A 25,713-nucleotide genomic window follows, 5' to 3' on the forward strand; every position below is an offset into this window, starting at 1 on the left:
ATTGCTTTCTGTTGCATCCAGGGCCTCATTCTTGGTCAGCTTTGTGTCTGTTTCTTGCTGTGAATTTCTGTTTCTAAAAATGCATTTGAGGGTTCCTGTTCATGTTTCATTTTCTTGTCTCACCCCTCCTTCATGGTTTTCCTTTTTCCTACTAGTATTATTTTCTGAGTGTTCTAACTTCAGATTTCTATAAAGTTGGCTTATGTTAAGAGTTTAACCCTTGAGGTTGTACTTCCTTTTATAAAAAAAATGCTTGTAATTTTCATTTTTCCCTTAACAGATTTAAACTTCATTCTTATTTAACACAAATCATTATAATTGTTTGTGCTTGTAAAAAGAATAGACCACCACTATTTTCATTAAATCCTAATGATTCTGTAATTAAGCATACTACTGGCAAATAGCTATCCCCCAGAATGCTAGAGGTTTTACCCTAAAAAAAATTGGCACACTATCTCTGTGTGGGATTTTAGTGATCTCTCCAGAAGGCTTTCATTTAGTGTGGCTTTGTATCTTTGCTTCTTTACTTAACCAACTATGCCAGTCAGACCTCTTTATTGGGGACTTATCAAGTACATTTAGGGTAACTTGAAAGTGCTACTCATGTTCTCATGGCATTCTTGTGAGATCATTTCCTTCTCTAAGGGAAGTGGTGGAGCTAGACAGAGGTTGAGGAATTTGCTTCTTGCTTCCCGACAGCTAGTGGAGTAAACAGAAAACAGCAGCCCTGACATTGTTCATCATGTCATGTGTCACAGCTGATAAACACATTGCAAAACTGGCTTGAATAGACATGGGAGATGACGGGGTCTTATCTTACTGCAGATGATTAACCCTTTTGAGGACATTCCTACAGAGTTACCATTCTACTTCTTGGAGAATATGTTACTCCTGAGTTTGGAGCTGTACGCGCAAGGCCATTTCATTTTTCCCATCAAATGGTATTCAGCACCCTCAGACCCCCAGCAAAATTATAGAACTCCTTTAAAGGAATGCTGTCTTAACAGATGTGTGCGTGCCTGCCTGTAATCACAGTACTTAGGTTGCAGGGGCAGGCAGAATGATTGGAGGTTCAAGACTAGCCTGAGCTACCTAGTGAGATCCTGTCTCAAAAAACCAAACAAATGAAAGAACAAAACATGAAACAAGGGAGGCAGAAGAAAGGGAAGGAAAGGAGGGGGAGGAAGAGGAGAGAAAAGGTCTTTTGTGACCACTACGAATAGCTGGCCACATACTTAGAGGTAAATGTTACGGTTTTCTAGCTTGTTCTGGAAAAATGAGAAGCCAGGTCCATAAACTGGCCAAAAAGAAAAAAAATATAGAAACAGGAGAAATGATAGGTGTATCAGGAAGTAGGTGCTATTGCATTGCTTCAGCAATGTTGTACCAATATTTTGCAAGAAGCTCTCAAATGTTAACTATTGAGTGTTCCATAATCGTGATTTTTTTATAATAAAGTCAAACCACTTGGTACAATCCTCTAGATAGTGATATTGTTTTCCTATCATTCCCTTTAGGTACAGGATGGCTTCATGCTTAGCTTCTCAATCTTTGGGATGCTACGTTCACAGGTCTTCAAGAAAATATTTCAGCCTGGTTGAAAGAAAACAGTTCGGGATTGAGTGCTAATTGGTATTCTTATCAAGGCATACATTTCTGCGTGCTGTGTTCTCTAGTATTGAAAACAAACAGGCGAGAGATGATGCCAGCAGATGAATCTTGCACTCATTCTTGTTCCTCAGTAGTTTAAGAAAAGAAATGGCCAACTAACAATTTCCACCAAAGTTTAGCATCACTCATTTTCTTCCGGTTAAGTTCTAGAACCCAGAAAACACTTTCTCCTCTGATCAGCCATACCTAGAGGAGCTTAGCATTGATAGGAGAAACTGCAGTCCTACCTTGTGCCACTTTCTGGTTTACAAATAAGCAGTAGATACTTTAGAGATAATGATACTCTGACTTAAATAAAGTAATTTAAGTGGGGGGATCCACTCCCATATAGGGACGGCAGAAAGATAAAGACACTGGGGCAAAGCCTACAATGGTTTCAGTGAAAAGATGACTGCTTGGTTAGCAAATAGTCTGAGCTATGAATGCTTCTGCATCATAAATGAATGCTTCTAATTCAATGCCAGGAGCAGTTGGCTACACACTAAGTGGACTTGGATTTTAAACTTTACAAATATTTTTCCTTATTACAAATACATGTTTTTAATATTTTTCTGCCCAGACTTCACTACTATGTAATCATAGATATTGTCACTTACATGGCCTTCTAAACATATGTCCCTAGATCCCTGCCATGTATTTCAAAATTTATTTTGTGACATTGGTATCTTTTAGGGCACTGTAAAGACCAAAATCTTGCCTTCAGTTTTATCTAAAGTATAGATTATATATATATATATATATATATATATATATATATATATAATTTAGTTTATAAGATGTAGGGTTTGGAACTGGAGAGATGGCTTAGTGATTAAGAATACTTGCTATTCTTAGCGAGGATCTGGTCCTCTATAAGAGGACAGACATGATGGCTCCCAACTGTCTTTACTTCAGTTGCAGGGGATATGTCACCCTCTTCTGGACCTCAGTGGACAGTGCAGAACTTGCAGTACACATTCACCAGGGAGAACAGGCATGCGCAGACAACATTTAAAAAAAGATGGAGGATTAGATACAAGGAAGTTTCACAGTTCCCAGGAGGATGCCATAGACTGCATTCAGCATAGATTTAAGGGTAGAACTATTTAATTTCAATGTCACGGATATTGGCTTATAGAACTTACCACATCGAACCTTGGCAGATCATGTTTTATCTGTCACTTTTTACAATAATAAAATGAAGAGATGGACTAAACAATATTTTTGGGTTTGGCATTCTGTTAACATCACTTCTTTATTCATTCAGAAATTACAGAAAGCTTACCATGTTTTGAAAACTACTATGGGTATTGGGGGCTCAAAAGTAAAAACACCTGAAGCCACGTTTATGTCTGAGGGCTTTGCTGAGCTTTGCTATGAACAAGGGAGAGTCGGTCCTTGTGGCTTGGATACAGGAGATCTGACTCTGCCTCTCACTGCTTTCCACTTGATGGTGGTGTGGTGCCCAGAGGAGCCTGTGCTGACCAACTTTGCTATCACCCAGACCTAGGTCTAGGCCTATCCCAAATTAGCACCAACCCATCTATGAGCTGCTGGAGTGCATGAATGGGCTTGCCCTGTGGAACCAATTCTGCAGGATCTCCATGACCCAGGGCAACAGCAAAGTATCCAAGCGGAGTCTCGGGGAGGATCTTGTATTGATGGTGTGGCAGAAGCCAGAGGCCTTGAACCAGTCCAACACTCATCGCAATGAACATTTGCAAGTAAAGCTGTTTGGACAAAAGTGTGTACTACGTGACACACTGCAGCTTCCAATGTCACTATGACAAATGAATATGTGATGGAGAAGACTGAAAGGTGGACAAAGGGAGTGGTCCTTGGCACAGTTTAACTGGAGACCTGCTGCGGCTGTGATGGGTGTGAGATAAAGCTGTGGTTGATAGAGGAGCAGCCCAGTGCCCAGAGGGATTGGTGTAAATATAATTTTTAAAAATTATTTTGGGGGGGTTGTTGCAAGGATGGGGCCGACAAAATGAGTGGGGTTGAGGTGCATAATGGGAAATTCCCAAAGAATCAATAAAAATACGTTGAGGGGAAAAAAAGTGAAAGAAACAGACAAAACACATTTCAGGACTATTGTGTTTGATCAGGCAAGTTGATAGTGCTAAGAGTGGTGTGAAGGGTTGGTGGGATGGTTCAGTGGTTAAGAGCACCGACTGCTCTTCCAGAGGTCCTGAGTTCAATTTCCAGCAACGACATGGTGACTCACAACCATCTGTAATGGGATGCGATGCCTGCTTCTGGTATGGCTGAAGACAGCTACAGTGTAGTCATATATATTAGATAAATACATAAATCTTTCAAAGAAAAAGAGCAGTGTGAAGTGGTCAGATTCATAGGCTATTTTGAATGATTGAAGGCCTAAACATTTTTGTTATGGCTATCTCAAGAGTTTCCGTTCTTTGAAACCATTTCAGACATGATTCTATAATTGCTTCAAACAAAGGGAGTTCCAGCTTAGTCCTCTTGTGAACTTCCTAAGTTATCAAAAATCTCCCTTCAAATCAAAGTAGGGAAAAAATAACCATAGTAACAATTGAGGCAGTTGGTATCCCCATCCTAGAGAGGGCGCCCCCTCTTCAAGCTCATCAAAGCTGTTGTGCTCTAAAGACAAATATTGACCATTGGAGGAAGCACTACACATCTCTGTATCACCAAGAATGCTTTAGCCTCCTCTCAGTCAGGATGGTGTGACGGTCACTGATATTCATACTCCATGCCCCAAACAGGAGAAAGTACTGGAGACGGCGCCTAGGGATTTGGGTATGCTAGGAATTCACCTTTCTGTTGTATTGCAGCTTTAGCTTCCAAATGTATTCATTCCTGAAGTTTAAAACATGCCTTTGCCCCTTCCTGTGTGATCCATACTGTAGTTCTGAATCTTTAACTTGCAGTTAAAGATTTAGATGTTTAACTTGGAGGACGAGAAGAAGGCAGAGATTTTGAAGCTAGAAACTGTTATATTGCTAAACACTCTTAATCTTGATGACGTATGTGGCATCAAATATAAAAGGAATTTGGAAATTATCTTCTGAGGTGGTCAATGCAGATGACTGAAAGATTGAAATGAGAAATAGTATAGATTTGTCCCATTGCTGTTTTTAATCACTCCTAAATTTCTCCACTGCTCAAAAACTCAAGGAAAACTTTTTTCAAATTATCAACTGTGACAGCTTTTCTTTTTTGGAAGTAGCAACTGTGTTGCTAATGAAGACAGGAAAAGCAATGAGGGAGATGAATTTTTGCTATTGTTCTTTTGTTAGAGCAATCTTGCACTAAAGAACAACCTCTCTCTCTATTTCTGTGCTGTTTTATTTCCCTCTGGTTGAGAATGCAGTCCCCTTCTTTCTTTTGAATCTTTTGAATCAAGATGCTAAAGTACTAAACTGGCAACTTAAAAATAAAGAGCTATTATGCATGTATAGTTTTATCTTAGAGAGATATTAAGATATTTTAAATGTCATGTAAGATAGTCTTACATGTATATCCAGCAAAGTTACATGTCCTGGAGTATAATTAGCTTTGCTCTTTGCTGCAGACTTATTGCATAACTTGGTTTAAATTCCTGATCTTTAATAGATCAAGGTGAATAGTTTTTCAATATTAGTAAGCTTAATGAGTATAATATGAGAATAATTTACACAAATCAGATGACTCTAGTAGAAAAAGAGGTAAAATATACAATCAGATGTTCACATAAGAATAAAACAAATGGCTTATGACATTAAAATATGTTAAATCTAGCTTATAATAAAAATCAAGTCTAGGGCTGGGGAGATGGCTTGGTGCTAACCAATCACAAGGACTGAAGATCTGATCCTACCATCCAAGGACAACACTGTGTTTCCTACAAACACATTATGCTAACTATGTGGATTGTGATGACCTCTTTTGGCCTTAAGCTACATCCTCAAAAAGTCAAATATGCAATTATAATGAGTTAGTACTTCTTTTTGCCTGAAGATTAGAAATGCTGTAGTTTTTAATGGCCTTTTTGATCTATAATGACAAAGATATAAGAAAGAGCCACACCTTTGGACTGCTGGTATCCAAATGAAACAACACATATGTTTTATGACTCTATAATCATATTACTAAGAATTTACCTTATAGATAATAATTGTTCCAATGTGAGAAAAGATTGATTATAACATTGTTTAGAAAACAAAATAAACTTATCCAGCCTTGAAACAACTTAAGTGCTCACTTAATATACTGGACAAATAAGTGTGACACACATGTACAGGACCATATTGATAGAAACAGTGCAGTAGAATAAATGTTCCCCCAGAGAAAGATAGCTAAAATGTATTGTTAGAGATAGTTGTTTTTGTTTTGACCTAGGGTTTCCTGTGTAGCCTTGGCTGTTCTGGAACTAGTTTTGAGACTAGAGTGGCTTTAGACTCATAGAGATCAGACTGCCTCTGTCTCCTGAGTGCTGGGATTAAAGACATAAGGGCACAACCACCCAGCAAGGTACATTTTTTTGTAAAGCCTTTGTTCAAAAAGTCTCTCTGTGTTTCTTTTTAAATAAAAACAGACAATATCTGTTTATGTGGGGAACCCACATAAATTGTTCCTAGTCATGACTTCTAACAAGTCAGTTTTGGGAATGGGAAACAGGATATTTTTCTCCTCATACTTATTATTATGTTGTAATAATATTATTATATTATTATGTTATTATTGTTATGCTTATAGTTAATGTATCTCTGGAGAGACTCTGCCCGAGCCTTACCGATGGAGATGTGGATGCTTGCAGCTGACCATCAGACTGAGCACAGGGACCCCAATAGAGGAGTTAGGGAAAGGACTGAAGGAGCTGAAAAGGTTTGCAACCCCATAGGAAGAACAACAATATCAACTAACAGGATCCCCCAAAACTCTCAGCGACTAAACCACCAACCAGAGTACACATGGCGGGGGAGGAGGGAACCCATGGTTCTAGCTGCATATGTAGCAGAGGGTGGCCTTATCTTGCATTAATGGGAGGGGAGTCCCTTGGTCCTGTGAAGGCTTGATGCCCCAGCATTGGGGAATGCTAGGGTGGTGAGATGGGAGTGGATGGGTGGGTGGGGGAGCACCCCCAAAGAAGCCTGGGGGAGGGGTGGGATAGGGGGTTTGTGGAGGTGAAACCAGGAAGGGGGTAACATTTGAACTGTAAATAAGATAACCAAAAAAAATAACCCTCAAAACTAAGCAGATGAATGTTCACAAAGATGCTAGTGACCATGAAGTCTGATAGCTGTACAAATCAGACAGTTAAGAAGACCTTGCATGAATTTGATACACATTCATTTTGTTTGAGCACACAAAGCATAATTTGTTCTAAACATTGGCTGTTGGTCTAAGATATGCCGAGTGACGGAGACATAGTATCTCTCTGGTGGTTGAAGAATAAAGCCTATTTGATGATAAGGGGATGCATTGGAGAGTCCCCCTTCATAATGTTTAACCCTGAGTTCCTCCCACAATTCTGAGATGGACAATGGAGCCAGCCGATAGTGGCTGTAAAGCTGCCTTGGAAAAGCTGAAAAGGATTTAGAGTTTGTGCTCTCCAACTTCAGAAAGTTTCAAGTCATCACTTCACTTTACTCAGAAAGGGAAAGTGAGTAGAGAAGGGAGAGATGGTCTGTCATTGGTACCACTTCCTTTTTCTTCTCTTAATCTAGTATTTGATATCCTTTGCTTAAGATGGCCCCTTCACTATATTTATTTATACTAAAATGGTATTTTATTTATTCTTTTTACTTTTCTTTTTTATTAATTATTTTATTTATTTACATTTCAAATGGTGTTTCGCTTCCTGCTCCTCCCCATTCCCACCTCACTCCTATAGCATTTCCCTTCTCTGGGGCATCAAGCCTTTATAGCACCAAGTGCCTCCCCTCCCACTGATGCCAGATAAGGCAGTCCTCTGCTACATATGTAGCGGGTTGGGGGGCACAGACCAGCCCACGTGGCTGGAGAGTTCTAAGAGGTCCGGTTAGTTGGCTCTGTTGTTCTTTCTATGGGGTCCCCTTCAGTCCTTCCCTTAACTCTTTGAGAATCTCATACACTATTTTGTTTGATCTTGTTCATTCTCCTCCAACTCCCTAGGGACTCAACTTCATACTCTTCCTTCTCTTCTCTCTTTCCCACCTCGTTTCTGTGTCTTCTTTTTATAAAATAGACAAACAATTAAAAAAAACCCCAAACTCATTGAGTCCAGTTTATGAGTCAGACAATTCATGGGCATGTGGCCTACCCTGGATTTTGGTTGACTTGCCAGTTGTTACTCCACTGAAGCAAACAGCAAACTAACGTCAATCGTTTCTCAGCTATGGGTGGAACATTGAGCCCATCTCCTTTCTTCCATGCTGGGCTGCGACATGCTCTCATGTAGCCCCGGCTGTTTCCAAAATCGTTTGTAATGAAAACTACCCTTTGACGTTTGATAGCCATGCCTCCATCTCACATGCAACCCCACTCAGTGCTCTTTTTATTGTTCTCACTGTTTGGTGCATGTTGCCCCAAAATACAAGCCTCCAGAACTGCCCAAAGAAAGACTCCCCAAAGTCATATTCTGCCCATGAACGCACAGCCCCTTTTCAGTAATAAATGGGCGGCAACAATCCTTTGAGATCAAAGTGAGACAGGAAGCCTTCCTGCATGGACGCTCCCTCTAACCATGTTTTCTTCATTTTGCTGAGAACGTCACAGAGCTGACAGACTCCTCAGCACAGAGAACATTTTGTGAATTGGACTTACTTAATCTTGTTTTGGTTTATCAGCAGGAACCAGAATGCAAGGGGAAAAATATAATGATTCTGTAGAAGAAAAAAAATGCTGGAGGCAGTGGTCAAAAAAAAAATATAGCTGGGTAAGCATCATGTCAGAAAGCCAGGAGATAAAAACAGGACACGGATAAAATAGGAGAGGCAACAGGAACTGTTGAGACCTGATAGATTTGTTTACTATGCATATGTCGAGATTCATCAAACTATACCCATCAAATATATAAAGGTTTTATATATTAATTTGGTCTCAGTTATGCTTCTAAATGTGCTAAAATATGGTATCCGGACACTGAACTGTTGGGTCAGAGAGGATAGAAGGGAGGTAGAGAGGGTTGAAGGAATAACATGGGAATGAAAGCAATAATAAAATGGGTGGTTGTTTAGATTAATAAAAAGACAAAAAAATTCGTTATTCTGACACTGGGAAATTTAGATTATGCAATTAACTGGGATAGTACTATTATTAGATGGGTAATACTGACTATATTTGACAGGCTCTAAAGTCATGAGAGGAGGTAACTCTTTAGTCATGTCTATGAAGGAGTTTCTAGACTGGATTAATGAAATGGGAAAAACGTACTCTAACTGTGGACAGCATCACTCCATTGCCAGAAATCCTGGGCTGAATATGAAGAGAAAACTTGCTAAGAGCCAGCATCTCCCCCTCTCTGCTTCTCGAGTGCAGACGTAATATGACTCAATCATGCACACGCTCCCATGATTTCCTGATCCTAAGAGACTGTGCCAAATTGAGAGCCAAAATAAAGACTTTCAGCCTTCAGTTGCTTTTTTTCCAGGTAGTTGATTACACTGATGAGAAAATTAGCAAATAAAACTACTTTGTATTGATGAAAATAATGTGGCTGTCATACACTGAAAATTACATAGTGCAAAATTCTTTTAAAGGCTTAATGTAATGATCAATTAGATAACTCCTCTGCTACAGAGCTACTTCCCCAGTCCAAAGTCATTCTCATGTTTTAAGACAATTTACAATATAGGTAAGATTATTAATTAGCCTCAAGTTAAAGAAAAGGGAACTGATGCTTAAATGAGGTAAATGACCTTTCCAAGGTCACCCATGTTGGATTCTTTTTTTTAAAAAAGATTTTATTTTTATCTAAGTGTACATGTGAGTGTGAGAAAGTGTGTGCGGGAGAGCAGGGGTTGTGCACATGCATAGAGTACCTACACAGACCAGAAGAGAGTGGCCCCAGAAGCTAGCATTGTAGGCAACTATGAGTTACCTGATGTGGATGCTGAAAACCAAATTCAGGTCCTATGCAAGAACTGTAAGAGCTTTTAACTGCTGACATATCTTATCAGCTCCTTAAATTGAATTTTTAACCACTATGTACAATGAGTACTTAATGTGCAAGCATGTATGCCCCTCCTCCATGTGTGCAGTGTATACAGCTTGTTCACATAGGTACATATGTATAGAAACCAGAGGTTGACTTTAGGTATCTTACTTGGTGGGCATTTCCCTAATTTTTGATACAGAGTATCTTATGGAACCAGTAGTTCATTGATTTGATGAGGATTTGATGAGGAAGGCTGGATGGTAAACTTTGGGAATTCACCTGTCTCTATGCCTCCATCCAGTGCTGGGGTTACAGATGTATGTCCCTATCCAGCTTTTACCTGAGTGTTGGAGATCTGAACTCAGGTCCTTATGCTAGCACAGGATATACTTTACTAATTGAGCCATCTCCCAGCGTCACCTGAGAAAATAGGTGCTCTTAACCAGCAGATGACATCAGCATGGCTAACTGGTCAGAGTAGGAGCCGCAGTACCAGCGGTCTAGTGATGGTTAGTACAAGCCAGGGACTATTCCATATCAATGTATCTGTATTTCCTTCCACTGTCGCTATGATTCTATGAAGTCGATTCAATCATTGTCTCTAGATACAGATGAAAAGACTGGGGGTCTAGTGAGATTAAGTGACTTGTCCAAGGAAACACATCTAGTAAGTGGCTGACTCCAAAGTGTAGAGTATCTGTAAATAGTAGGGGAGTTTTTCCAGTCTCTACTTTTTTATCTATCTCACTGAGTTAGCTAGATGGATTAGTCCCTTTCTGTCCTCTTTGTGTGTTCCAGTAAACTTTATGCCGGCCCTTAGTGTCCCTTTTCCATACTGTACAATCTTACCTTGAGACTAAGAGCCAGATAGAAACAGGAAAAAAAAAAACCTAAACAGTGTCCTGTAGCTGATTTTCTATAACCTCAACACAAACACTTATCAGTGTTGGTGAGATTTAATCTCTGTAGCTCATCTGTGAGACCGATTTTAATTTGGAGCCATCTGCCACAGACAAATGAGTAATTATGGCAGAGCCCAGAGGGGCGGGCCACAGGGAAAAGGTTGGTTTAGCCTCTTTCTGAATGCCTGCAGTGACGCAAGTGACCAAGAAAGAACATTGCTTGGGTAGGCTGTTGATACAATGATCAGAAGCTCTACTTACACGTTGTTTAAATCTTTAAACTCTTTTGACAAGGGGAGAATGCCTTTGAGGTTACGAAGCTTCTTTAGTAGCAGAAGGCAGACAGTTGCCATCTAGGCCAGCCAGCCTGGGTTGGGGGAATTCTGTGAATTGGGCCAGTTCACTCTCCAACCCTCCCACATACTGAACTCAGGGTGCCTTGTGAGCACGGCCATGGACCATCTGGTCTTTTCACACACTATGATGAGGGCAAGCACATTGAAGGAGCAAGTCAGAAAATGATCATTACTGATGTCAGTGTAACATTGAAAGATTCCCCAAAGTCATTCACATATTTCAACCTTAATTTTTCCTTAAAACAGACCTCTGGATTAGGCAGCAGTTAGGCGCTGTTAGTGTCATTTTATAGATGATTTGACTAGCACTGTGAACAGTGACTTCGACTCTACGTTTTGTCCTCTACACTGGTGCTATTCAAGTTGTGCTAACTCCTCAAAGGTAAAGGAAAAGCAAGGGTGAGAGTGAATCAATATGTTCTGGGTCCAACTTGCAGTTAGACCAAGGAAGGTCTCTTTACGTTGTTTCTCAGTGGGATTTTATGAATGGCTCTACTGCTAGAAACATTTGAAAGCCACTTACTTGGACCAGTATGTCTCACACAGTGTGAATTGTGCACCCCAAATGATATGCTCAAGTTGTACCAGCCTCGAGTATGACTTTATTTGGTAGAAGAGTCTTTGTAGATGCAATTTCAGAAAGACAGCATCATCCATTTAAGGAAGAAGGCAATTTGGATAGAAACAGAGGAAAGCAAAAAGAGAACATTTTGCATCTACAGAAGTAGAGACTGGAGTGATATAAATATAAGAAGCATGAAGGATTGTAGGCAACTTACAAATCTTAACAAATCCTCAAAAAAGGAATCAGTCTTACTATTACCTTCATTCCGTATTGCTTCCTACTCTGTAAAATAATACATTTATTTTGCCTTAAGACGTTCAGTTTGTGGTAATTTGTAATGGCAGCCACAGAAAACAAATACAGAGGCATAAAGATCTCTTACTTAGCCACTGGTGGACATGAGATTGTTGAAGTGTTGGTTTAAGGCCTTAGCCCTAAGATTCCCGATCCTACAGGCATGCACTGAGCCTCAGGAACCTGCATTTTGACACGTTTCCTACTTACAGTAGATGGTTCAGGATTGGTTTAGCGCATTCACCTAAATGTCAGGCTTTTCTCTGAATTAGAGTTGAATCAGCCTTCCCTACTGACAAGGAAGGCTCCTTTAAGGATGGGCAGAAGGTAGTGAGCTGAACAGGCAAGAGGTAGTCTGGCATCAGGACTTCTCTTGTCCCCAAGTTTTGAATTCCATGACTAACTCTAAGAGTATTTATCTGCAATCAATCAATCAATCAATCAATCAATCAATCAATATTACAAAGCCATCAAGTTGCCAAACTTTACTCCTAAAGAAATAGTCTGCGGTAGGTAGAAAGTTGGTCAAAAGGGCCAGAATCTGGAGCCCCTCCCCCTTCTGCCTCCTCCTACTCCTCCTTCTGCTACTACTATTACTATTATGCTTTTTGGGTGTGAAACAGTTTACCTGATAAGATATTACTCTTTTTATTCTAAAATTTGGTTCCTATTGAAAATTCAGGTCTCCATGTGAATGCTAACTCTTGAAGCCAGTAATGATCATTTATGCTGGGCCTCTGACCTTTATTGTAAAGTAGTTTTAATATGACTGAGTAGCAGGAGGAGCATACGGAGAATGGGATAAATGAGGCACAGAAGGAATTTTGCTACCAGCCTGGACCTTAAGTCCCCTCCTACAGATATTGAAGATGACCCCAGTTTTGTCTTCTCAAGATTGATGGTGGTCAGCTGCGCCTCACTTTCTAGACCAATGAAGACCAGGTGGTGGTGGTGGTGGTGGTGGTGGTGGTGGTGGTGGTGGTGGTGGTGGTAGTGGTGGTGGTGGTGGTGGTGGTGGTGGTAGTGGAGGTGGTGGTGGAGGTGGTGGTGGTGGTGGTGGTGGTGGTGGTGGTAGTAGTGGTGGTAGTAGTGGTGGTGGTGGTGGTGGTGATGGTGGTGGTGGTGGTGGTGGTAGTGGTGGTGGTGGTGGCTCTGTGGAAAAGATTTGCTCTTCAGAATGTGTATGGAAGAGGTGCCTTCCTGCAAATAGTCTGTCCAGCTGAACTCAAGGTCCTTTAGGGGTCCTGTGCTTGTTTACATTCCTAATTGTTCCCAAGTAAACAAATCTTGTTTTGCTCTCAAACGAAGATGGCGCTCTAGCACTGTGACAGTCTGTTATCACAGGTACTGACATATGACTTATCTTAGTGTCTGTCACAGCAACGGAAGACAATGAAATAGTAGAAACTCATAGTTGATCTTGGGGAAGAGAGTCTAAAGCCACCAAAAGGATGGGGATGAAGCTGAGAGCTCTGTGCGATTTAATATACATTGTTGTACAATAGTGGAGTATTGACAAAGGAGTGATTATAACGGTAGTGCCTGACAAAGGGTCCTAGCAAAAACAAGGCTTCTACAAGTATCCTTCTCCAGGTTGCATATGCCTGATTTTGTTTCTGTGAGCCAAGTTCTACTTCTGCCAAGGAGAGGTCATATCAACTGTCACTTTAGTGTAGGTAAAACATGGTACCTTCCTTCCTGACTAGCAGATCATCAGAATTTGCTAGAACATAGGGATAGATGAGAGAGATGGGAATCCATCAAACATGGACTTGCTCTATATTGGACTACCCAGCTAGGAAAATTGTGCTGTGCGCTCTTCTTCCAAATAGTTATAAGGGTAAATGTGATTGATTACACAGCCCCCAAAAGTCTTGTTCAGGGAAAATGTCTTTTGATTCTTTGGGAAGAAATACTTCACTCCTTCATATGTTCAGTAAATATTTATATATCATTCCATATTTTTGGGGCACTAATTCAGTAAGCATGGAAGGAACTAGGCATTAGGCTTATAGCATGCATTAAAGGAATTAGGTACTCCTACAAGTGAGGCTACCCACTAATGCAACGTGCCACGAGATTAGTTTCAAATAAAGGGACGAAGATTGATCCATTGTGGTATAGGAACTTAGAGGCTGGTAACTGAGAGGTCTTTGGAATCTACAAGGGTGCTTAGAGGGGAGAATGGAACACAGAACAATCACTTTTTTTTTTAAGGTTTCTTTTTTTTTTTTTTCGGAGCTGGGGACCGAACCCAGGGCCTTGCGTTTGCTAGGCAAGCACTCTACCGCTGAGCTAAATCCCCAACCCCAGAACAATCACTTTTGATGCGTTTGCTAAGATGGACTGAGTGAGAAACAAACCCAACTTCTTTGTTAAATCTCTTAAGCCTGCCACTAGGGGGCTCGTCTATTTTCTACTCATTTGATCCATCTCATCATTCCCGTGTTAGGATTCTATGGTTTCCAGGGAAGCTGTGTGGCCTAGTATATGGCTATTAAAATATTTTCCACTTAGAACTCCCCTTCACCCAAGAAATTCTAACTTAACCCAGGTATATAGGTATTTAAGAGAGGTTTACAAATATTAAAGATATGCTGATACTAAATCATGACTAAATTTAGCCTGAAAATATTACTAGACCTACCTTATTAAAGATTAAACCAAAGTTGCATACTAATGAGATAAATGCCCTTATTTATGTTTATATAAGGAATTAAATCTTGGCTAAATAGTTGATACCTCTTTTGATTATTTTTGCTATTTAATACTGTAGGATCATTTTTTTTTCAGAGTTGAACAAGATTTTAGTTTTATAATCATCAGCACGGAGAATGCTGCTATATACAAAACCATATACTATGAAATAGCAGAGGTATGTTTATGGCTACTTAAGAAATTGCTGGACATTCTGTGCTAATCTCAAGCTCAAATGCACCAATTTATTTTTTTTTATAAAAAACAACTCGGTGAACAACTTTTACAGATCAAACACTCTAACACAATCCAATCCAAAGGTATACTAATTTAATATTTAACATGCCGAGGAAGTACAATGAAAATATTAAGAGTCTTTGTCTTCCATAGTTTCACCATTATGTTTCTATAATCCCATAATTCTTGGTATGTAAAATAAAGACACTGTCATTAATCAGTCATTAGTCTCAAATCTGAGCTGAGAAGTGTCATTGATGTTGTGTACAGTACTAGCATGTGCATTGTAAAGGGCCCATACTGTGTCTTCAGAACCACAGCTGCAATGAGGTTCTGTGATAGACACATCATGAGCGAGCACTGCCCCAAACACCTGAGATCCTTTGCATGTTTGACTTTAAACCAGTTTTTGATTGTTGAACATTCAAACTTCTTTTACTGTTGCTAATCTTAAAAAGATTAGTTTTACTAATTTATTACATGTGTTTGTGTGTTTATGTGTCTTTGTGTGTATTCCTGTGAAGGAAGGTACCTGTGGAGATAAAAAAGGCATCAACTATCCTAGACCTGAGTGAGAGGCAGTTACAATACACCCAACTTTAGGTGCTGGAAACTGAACTCAGGTCCACACTGCAAGAGCAATACATGTTCCATCTCTCCAGCTTTTGTTGCGAAACGCTTAGTAACAGCCTCATTCAATTGTGTGAGCAGGGCCTAGTGATTAAAAAGAAGCTTAGGAGCTTGAATTCCAGCTCTGATATTTAATATGATCTTAAACAATTGACTTAATAGTCCCTTTTTCTCACTGGCAAACAGGGAATCCGTTATCGCTACTATTACCACTACTACTAAAATCATAATGTCTAGCAGATGAATGCCTGAATGATAGAATGAAGTACACTATGTTAAGATGCTTAGCTCAGCTCTGATTGCATATTGCTCATCCATAGAATAAGTATTTATCAAGTATGCTGTCCAGGTACTGTCCTAGGGCAGTGTGATATAGCAAGGACCAAGAGTGATGGGACCCTTCCTTTCTTGGAGATATGGAAAATGCCGATGAGGATGCGAATTCAGGCTCTAAGGTTGTTGATCTGCTCGTTTCAGACTTTGACTCTGTTCTCCAGTCTGTCAATTCCAGGACTTTGCGAGCTGTCAGCTCATTTCCATTGGTCTTGTCTTAAATGAATCAGTATGAAAAACAATAGATCTCCCTGAACTCCAGCTTTGGCCCTGTCTCCTAACACCTGAGGCTGACTGTTTGCACGGTTGCTGAAGAGTCTTCTTCTGTATTTGACCAGTTCCTATTCTATTTTCTTTACCATGGCTATAAGGAAGGCTAGGAGGATCTCATTAGAAGTTTATCAGCGAAGCCATGTTATCTTGGGTAGCCAGCCTCCAAAAAATGATGAGCACAACAAGCTTCTTTGCTTTATAAAGTACATCACCTCAAACATTTTCTCATTAACACCAGAGGAAAAACCAATATGAGAAGACATTGTGGTATTAAAAGCAGGGACAGGAGTAATAAGCTCATTATCCTAATGTACAAAGAAAAAGATAGCCTGACTTTTCAGGAAGGCTTCAGAGGCACAAAAAGAATTGATGCAGGGAGCCTAATGAGAAAATGTAACTGTTAGTGGAGGACAGTGATTCTCAGACTGGAACCTGTGACAGAATCCCCTCGAGGACCTGTTAAGGTACCATTTGTTGGGGGAACATCTGAGAGCTCATGACTCAGTCTGCTTGTAATGTGGGGTTCTAAGGCTTTGCATTTTGCATTAGTTCTCAGGAAGTGCTGCTGCTGTCAGTCTTGCAGGCACACTTTGACAACCCCTTATTTACATGACAAAGTGGGCAGTAGGAGGGGAAAGAAAGAAGAATGGGGAAACCAGGGTGCTTAGGGATTGAACATCAGGAAGAAGATTTGACTGAGAAATCAAAGGTGACTAAAATGCTATTAACTTTCAGCGACTTGAGAATATGAGACTCACAGACGTAAACTACCATATGCCTATGATTATGATCCAGTCACACACCACGTACTAGGAAAATATCCAAGGGTTTTATTTGTGTCTCTACTATGGTTCTCAAATTTAAAGTCCTCTTGTCTGTGGAAGAAAAGCTTCTCAAGAGAAAGCATTGGGCTGTGTTCGGTCTCTTTTCTAGAATGTAATGCTTGAGTAAAGGGAAAGTATGAAGATATAGTGGGGGTGGTAAAGGAAGTGGAAAGAGTTTCCATATTCTAGACATGAGGAACATGACTTTGCACTGTTAAGTATTGAATATGTATGAGTAATCAAGGAAGAAAAAAAAAGACAAAGCAAAGTAATAAAACAGCAGGGGCCACACAGGGCAGCTCCTGGGAGAGCTCAGGAGACAACTGATAACAGTTACTAAGATAGGGCTTCTTAATTTCAGATTGTTGAACCCTTGTCCTTTGGACTCCGACATGACATCCTGATTTCTAGCTATTTCCAGTCCAAGGGAATTCTCTTACCTGCTTCTCTCCACTTGGCTTCCTGTAGCTGAGCAGAAGTTCCACAGCTCCTACCACCTCCTTGCGGATGGCATAGAGTAATGCATCGCCCACATACACACTGTGGTTCAGCAGTAGCTCCATGATCTCTAAGTTCTCATTCTCAATGGCAATGAGTAGGGCGCTCCTGCCCAAAGGATCCATGCAGTTGATGTTGACATTGTAGTAGATCTCGGCCTCCTGCAGTGCCTGCTTCACGGTGGCATAGTCCCCCTTCTCCACAGCACTAAGGAAAGCTTTCTCCTCAGCAGACAGCTCAGTCTCAGCCCTCACGATTTGGAGGGGGATGCGGTCTCTGTATGGTGAGTAGTTGACCTTCTTGTAGTACAGCTGGGCCATGGTTCATAGCAATTTAGAAAACTAAGTGGAGAGAGAAAGAGAGAGAGAGAGAGAGAGAGAGAGAGAGAGAGAGAGAGAGAGAGAGAGAGATTGATTTAGTTACTTGAAGGTTTCAAATGGCCACTTATTAATCCTTTTCTAGTAGGATTTCAAAATCCCAAAATGTTTAAATGACATCAATAATGTCCCCTTGTTTGCCAAGAAGGAGAGTAGCAAAATCCCAAGTGTTGATCAGAAAGACTTGAGCTCAAGTCTAATACCAGCTCTGTGATCTTGGACAAGTTAGTCAAAACCTCTACCACTCTTAAGGTTATCCATATTAATAGTAGCAGTTCTCATCTAGACACTGCTTACCAAGTCCCGTGCTAAAGAGTAATTCCTACCCTGAAAAGCTACTCTGATAGTTAAAGGATCAAATCCCTTAAGATATAGTACATGTTAGATTGCCCTTTTCCTTCCACTGCTGAAAATATTTATGGTACTACTTCTGAGCAGTGGTGCTAACTTCGTACTGATATAGAGCCAGTTTCTTTTGATCTCTGGCTCTGTGTATCTTTATGTAATCTGATTTTCAAGATTTCATTTGCCACTGTTCCAGATGCACACTTCAGACTGAAGTACTGTTTTAGGAGCTGAGAATACAATTCAGTTAGTAGAATGCTTCTCTACTTACCCCAAATCCCATGTTTGATCTCTAGCTCCACACACAATGGACATATATGGTCATGCACAGTCATAATCTCAGTACTCAGAAGGTAGAGGAAAGAGAATCAGAAGTTCAGGGTCATCCTTGGCCACAAAGTGGATTCACAGCTGGCATAGGATTTATGAGACCATGTTTTTTTTTTTAAAGACCAAAGGGGAGAAATGAAAATATATATGGCTTAGTGTATTAAGTCCAGCCCTGTTCCTTGCAGATGCCCATTGGAGAAGTACTGACTCCAACAGAATAAAGCTACCTGCAAATGATGAGCATGGACTCTCTTCCTAAACCTACCCCTAGTTGCTTTCTGTCAGGACTCCAAACTCTGAAGCTAACAGACTGGAGAATCAATTTGATTTAATTCTGGGAAACAAATGGTCTGTTTTGTTTGTGCCAGATCTAAGGTCACATCACACTTAATAGAACTGATTGTAAAGTGAAAACAAAATAGGTTTTCACTGAGCTCCTGCAATGTGTTTAAGTTTTCTCAGGATGACCAAGAAAACAAAAACACCCTTGCCTATGTATGACCATACAGAAGGCATCACAGGGTAGAACTCTTATGTTGCAATTTACAGGTCAAATTCACTCACATTCCTCATTGACACCTTGTAGTATCCCTGTGAGGTAGGAGTGAAGACCCTCTTCAGGGAAGAAATTGAGACTTTGATCTACTAGCTGATTGGTTGACTGTTCTCTTCTGATACCACCCCCACCCCCCAGCTCTCCAGGCCACTCTGGAGTTAAGATGACCTCATTTTAAGACTTTTTGTTTCACTACTATCAGGGAAGGAAGTGTGATAAAGCTTGTGTCTCATCTCACGGATTAAGAGAAGGTGTGGAACCTGCACAGACATTTACCTCAGTTTTCCAGGTAATTACATGTCTACTTTGGCAGGGTGAGAAGCATATATCAATTATATGAATTCGCAATTCACATTCTTGAGATCTTTGGGGGAGTTAACATTCGAAGACGACTGTTAGCAGCTTTTGCCCAAATGATGGATTTTTTCTTTGTCCAGCAGTCAGGAGAACAGGGTGCTGTTTGATTCCCTAAAGAAACTCTGATGTCTTTTAATTGGACACATACTCAAGGAGTCACTAGGAGAGGGAAAATGCCTTAACTGCATCCCATCAGATTGGCTTGATTGCTGGTTGGTAGAAGAAGACACAGCTCACTGTGGACGACACTGTCTCTAGGCATTTGGGCCAGGCTACAGAAATGAAGTAGCTAAAGCCAGGCAGTGGTGGTGCACACCTTTAATCCTAGCACTTGTGAGGCAGAAGGAGGCAGAGATCTCTGTGAGTTCGAGACCAACCTGGTCTACAGAGTGAATTCTGGGACAACCAGGGCTACACAGAGAAATCCTGTCTTGAGAAAAGGAAAAAAACAAAACAAAACAAAACAAAAACAACAACAAAATGATAGCTGAGCACACTCTGGGGAAAATGCCAATAAGCAGCTTCTTTCATGGTTCCGGCTTCTGCATTTGCTTGAGTTCCTGCCCTGACTGATAGACAGTGTTGAGGGAGTGTAAAATAAATCTCTTCTTCCCCAAGTTCTTTTTAGTCATGGAGTTTATCACAGCAAGAGGAAGCACACTAAAGCAGCCAGTTTCAATGAACTTGCCAGAATCTGAAGGAAGTTGGCACTTAGATGAAGCACTTGCCCCTGTACAGCATGTGACCTTGATAATACTAACTTTAGACTGCCACTGTGTTGTCAACAGGAAGTGGGAGGGAAGAAGAGTGGAAGAGTGTGAGCCCCTGACGAGAGACTCAAGAGCTTTTGAACTTCTGTTATAATAACTTACTTAACGGAAATGCACTGAGTAATTCCACTGCACCCAACATTCTGGTAACCACTGTGGTGGTGGGGAAGATAGACGGCTGATTAGGCTCTGCTTTCACCTTTTTTTGTTTTTGGCTTACCCTACTGTCACATGTTAGACTTACTAATAAACCTGACTCTATCCCCTCCCCCCTTCTACTGTACATCTAAGTTATCCTATGAAATATGACTTCCTCATTCCATTTTGCTTATAGTCTATGATTTCTTACTGATGTGTGTGCTTGTGTGTGCTTGTGTGTGTGTGTGTGTGTGTGCGTGTGTGTGTGTGTGTGTTGTGTATGTATGGTAGCCCAAGATTAATAGCAGATGCCTCAGCCTCTGTGGCTGTTCTCTGCTATATTTTGACTAGCGTTTCCCTCCAGCAAATTCTTGTTTTTACTTCCCCAGTGCTCCGATTATACACATGGACTCTCATGCTCAACTTTTTTTTTTTTTTTTGGAAATCTGGGTATCAGGGGATCTAAGCTCAGGTTCTCATGCTTGTCTGGCAAGCACTTGACTTGCTAAGCCATCTCTTCAGCCCCTCCTCCTATTCTTTTAGCGAAATCTTTAGGAGGCTTGCAAGGTCTTGTCTCCTGTTTTCTTTCCTGACCTTAGCTTAAACTCCTTATTCTAGCCACAAATGTTTAACCCCTAGACAATTCCTTCAGTTCTTCTATGATGCCAAGATTTTCCGACTCCAAGACCTTTAACCATCTCTTTCCATCGTTTAGTTCTTGCATAAATATCACCCTCCGAGCTGACCTCACTAATGACCCTCTTTAAATTAGTCCCTTCACATTCTTGTCTTTATGGTCCTGTCTTCTTCTTCTTTAATGCTTACCAAAATTTCTACTTAATATTTACTTGTCTTGTTGGTTAATTGTTTTTTTCCAAATAGCCTTAAAGCTCAAGTACAACAATTGTACCAGGTCCTGTTTTTGGTGTCCACCCCCTGTTCAGTGTCTGACACAACTTGAATGCTAGACCCATGACTCATTTACAGTGAGTAAATGAGACAGCCATCCCCAATATTTCCTTATCTCTTTTCATCCCATCTTGAATTCTAGTCATATTGAGCCATCTTCCAACTTGTCTTTTTCTGACAAGTTCTCTGTATCTGGATACCACCCCATCCTTTCTGCTTAGCCAACTTCTCCTCATCTTTTAATATCTCCTCAATCAAAAGTCCTGTTTGGTGCTAAATATTTACCGAATGCTCGCAGGACTTCAGCCAGTCATCCTGTTCTCCATTGGCACTTTGACTACATTTCTTCAGTGACTGCATAATTTTTGTCCTCCTATGACTAGGGTAGCGGAAACTAAATCTTCATATTCCCAGCATTCACACAGGTTTAGGACATGGCAGGTAGCAGTTCTGGGCATTTAAGAACTAAAACCAATTGGGTGTTAGTAGTATTAAATACTAAGTAGGTGGTACTAATTTGATGCTTTGTGATCTCAGAAAGGGCTCAGCAAGGACTGGAGGCCTCAGAAAAGGTTTTGGGGAACAAATTTTGAGCTAATCTTCAGAGGACCAGTTAAAGACACAAATGTGAGGGCCATTCTGCTCCACAGAGGAAAGACTTTTAAGTGGGGAGACTGATCATGGCTTGGCTGAGAGATTGTTGGGGGAGGGGCAGGGAAGGTTATTTTTTTTCAAGCTACAGCAAGATACAAGAATTAGAGGTGTCGTTCATAACCTTAGACTTCCCAATCTCAAACAGTTTCCACCTGCCTCTTCAGAGGCCATGATAGGCTGTGAGTCTCTTCTTACTGTGTTGGGCTTAGCATTGTAAGGGACATCTATGACCATCTTACCCAAGTACCACCATAGGGGAGACGGAATCTACATGCATCCCAGGGAAAACTAAAAAAGATTATGCCAGGAGATGGGGCAATAAAGATATAAAAATAATTGTTCTAGTTTTAAGTAGTTAATGTTTTCTGGGCACCGTGCCAGGTACTGGGGCTGTCCTGTTACTCTGACTGCTTCTAACAGTAGTGGATGCAGCAAGCAGCATCATTCATTACATTCTCACTATGTGCCAGATGCTAGATACATGGGTTAGAATCATAAAAGGAGATGACGCTACATTCACGATAATAGGAGGCTTAAAACACACACAATTGGCTGATATATGGGCAAACCATAGTGTACCTTCAAATTTTGTCTCTTATAGTCAAACCAATCTGCTGTGTTTCATTTGCAGTATGCTGTGTTAGGAGAGTCCTCATAGAATCCTTATGTTGAAAAACTTCCTTCCAGAGTTTTGCTTGAGATTATGATGTTACAGAGCTGTTCTTTTGCATGAAGTCACTACAGCTCCAAAGGAGCTGCTGGAAGCAATAATAAATCATAGAGCTAAGATCCAGTAGTAGCTTTACATGAAACCACCATTAGGGGTGTTATTATCTTGTAAATAAAGAATTTATTTGGGGCCAGAGAGATGGCTCAGTGATTAAGAGCACTGACTGCTCTTCCAGAGGTCCTGAGTTCAAATCCCAGCAAACACATGGTGGCTCACAACCATTTGTAATGAGATCTGATGCCGTCTTCTGGTGTGTCTGAAGATAGCTACAGTGTACTCATATACATAAAACAAATAAATATTTATAAAACGAATGTATTTGACTAGAAGGACAGGGAAGATGTAATAAAGGGAAAAAGGAGAGGCCTTGTGTCCAACCTTGGGAATCTTCTTTAAGTATATAGAGCCATGCCTAGGTCTACACTGTGCTGAAAATGAAACAAAGTTCTCTTTCCTGTGCTATCTGTTGGTACACAGGCTTTTGTAGAGGTTTAATGACTTGCTACATTCTCTGACTCTTCTAGAACCTACCACTGGAGCCCCTTGACCCTCACGGCTTTGACCTCAGTTATGGAGGAGACCGAATCTCCTCTTCGCATGCTTGCTACTAGTCTTACTTCACCATCAACCAGGGAATAAGGAAGTGATAGAGGGCGTGACTAGGATCTCTTGAGGATCTGTTATCAGAAAGATTCCTTCCCATTGCTCTTTACCTTTAGACTTGCCAGATTGCACTTCAGTAACTTAGGGCAACTTCTGCGGTCTGTTCTTAAGTACAGAAAACAAAACCAGCCTGTATTTCATTCCATCTGCTGGTAAACCCCATTACCACGTGGAGTCCCCCAAGCACAAAAGATTAAGAATTCTCTAACAAGCTGCCTCAGAGGGCTTAGCATGTTCCCTCTTTCCTTTGATACTGTTTAGAGGAGTTTGTTTAATGGTTATCTGTAACATTTGTGGGATTAAATCATGTGATTTAAGGAGCTAAATCGATGTACTGGGCAGAAGGCCAGAGTATAAACTTGACTTGCCAAATCCCAGCTCAGATCTCTGCCTAGCACAGGTGTGTGTGTGTGTGTGTGTGTGTGTGTGTGTGTGTGTGTGTGTGTGTAGACAATAGTCTGGCTTCCTACCTAACTAAAAATTTAGCATCATCGAAGGAATCTGGTCTCTGTACACCACTTAGGCTGTGTGCCAGATGGATTGGGGCATTATTATTGGAACTCAGTGACCTCTCACCATTACCCATGCTAAGTGTCCAATAGTAAGTGCCTTCACTGACATGCTGATGCAAAGACATGTAACCTGATTAAAAAAAATTTGACATTTAAAGTATGGATACTTGACAATTAATGAAGTTTCCTATATGTCAAACACCATGATATCTATATTGTGCAAATTTCATGGACAAAGCCCTTTTGTGAAGTAGTCAGAAGAAGGTTGTGGGGTGTTGAGTGTCAGAGCATTTTGGCATTTTCCCAACTACTGTTTTGCTCAATTCCTAGCTTTATTTGGTTTATTTGTTCTTGGATTTTTGAGACAGGAACTTCCTATGCAGCCCAGGTTGGCCTTTAACTCATTGTTCTGCCTTAGTCTCTAGAATGCTGGAGTTAGAGATAGGGGTAACCACTCTCAGGAACAATAGTCTTTCACTGTGAAGTTCATAGGACGACTCTTCTGCAAAATATTCTACGGGCCTTCTATAATACGTGCCAGCCAAATGAAAAGGTTCCCGCGACAGTATCCTTTTTAATGACTGTGGTTATGAGCCCCTGTACTGATAGGAAACTAATTTCTTTCTCTTTTATCACCTGTATGGTGCCAATTTTGCGCACATGCTTTCCTATGTTCAGCTGAAATCGCATGCCTACATCTTTCAGTCCCCAGCATTTGCTCCCTCTAGAGCAATGTCCAAAAGGCCATTTCTTTCTTCTATAGATTATCTTGAAATATTTGATGTTAGTTATGTTTTTCTCTGTTCAATTATTTCCTTATGTGGGATTAACATTCTGTTTCTTAATGTTATTGTAGTAACAAATCATTTTTTTAAATTAGATTTGAGGTCCACTCCATGGGATGGAATTTATCTCTGACCCAGCTAGAGTGGATAAAACTTGGGGCTACATAGGTCATGCGCCTTAGTGGAAAACCCAGCACTGTTATTCTGCTAAACGAACATGGCAATAAACCACTCTTATTGACATATTCATACCAATAGATCAGAGCATCTCTGTCTCCTCATCGAAGAAACTTCATTTTTTTATTGGATATTTTTTATTTACATTTCAAATGTTATTCCCTTTCCTGGTTTCCCATCCACAAACCCCCTATCCCACCCCTTCCCTTTCTTCTATGAGGATGTTCCCCCACTCATCCACTCACCTCTTCCCACCTCCCCGCCCTGACATTCCCCTACAGTTGGGGGATCCAGCCTTGGCAGGACCAAGGGCTTTGGAGAAAATTTTTTTGTATTGACCATATATTGTTTATTTACTACTTAAACGCTTAGCTCTTTCTTTCCAAATACAAATACAATATGAATAATAACTTTATATATTCTGTTTATGTTACTATTCTTAGAAGCTGATACATAGTAAATCCTCAATTAAAATGCATAGAAATATTACATAACCTAGTGGTAGGGATAGAGATGGGGAAATACTTTGTTGGCAGAATCTTGCTTTTGGTTATATAAATACCCCCACTATAAAGCCATGCCCTTATAAAAGAAGTAAGTACTTCACCATAGACAGAGTCTTAGTTATTTGTTCCTTTGGAGCAGGACAAAGTTATATTTGGGAAATTGATGTAATTCTGGCCAATGAGATGTGCTGGAGGACTTATTTCCTTGAGTTGTCATTTGCATGTGATACCAAAGACTTCAATGGCCATGGTGTGAAGAAAGCCAATTGCTAAGTGGTGCAGCAAGCTTGGTAAATAGGCCATAAATTAGGCACTTATGATGTCTTTGGGTCATTGAACTAGCTCTCCTGAGTCTCTCTCAAGTTCTGTACTTTTAGGGATTGAGGATAATAGCTCCCTTTTGCTAATCCACTTTTATGCAATTTGCTAAAAGAACTGAAAAAAAAAAACCTCAAATGATAGCATTTTCTCAAATATAAATTACCAAAATTAAAACTCTGAAAGAAAATTTGAACAATAGTTGTATTAAAATAGTCTGAAA

At 40.4% G+C, this 25,713-nt stretch overlaps 1 protein-coding gene across 1 annotated transcript in view; it reads right to left on the reverse strand.

Annotated features, from left to right (window-relative positions):
* Positions 1 to 25,713, reverse strand: part of Trpc5 (transient receptor potential cation channel, subfamily C, member 5) — a 280,812-nt gene that overhangs the window by 122,449 nt on the left and 132,650 nt on the right. The window contains exon 2 of the mRNA NM_080898.3: positions 17,306 to 17,704. Within this exon, the coding sequence (NP_543174.1) occupies positions 17,306 to 17,683 (378 nt within the window). The 5' untranslated portion in view covers positions 17,684 to 17,704. The remainder of the gene's footprint in view (positions 1 to 17,305; positions 17,705 to 25,713) is intronic.

Source organism: Rattus norvegicus, chromosome X, assembly GCF_021556685.1.
Source record: "Rattus norvegicus strain SHRSP/BbbUtx chromosome X, alternate assembly SHRSP_T2T, whole genome shotgun sequence".
Taxonomy (NCBI): Eukaryota; Metazoa; Chordata; class Mammalia; order Rodentia; family Muridae; genus Rattus; species Rattus norvegicus.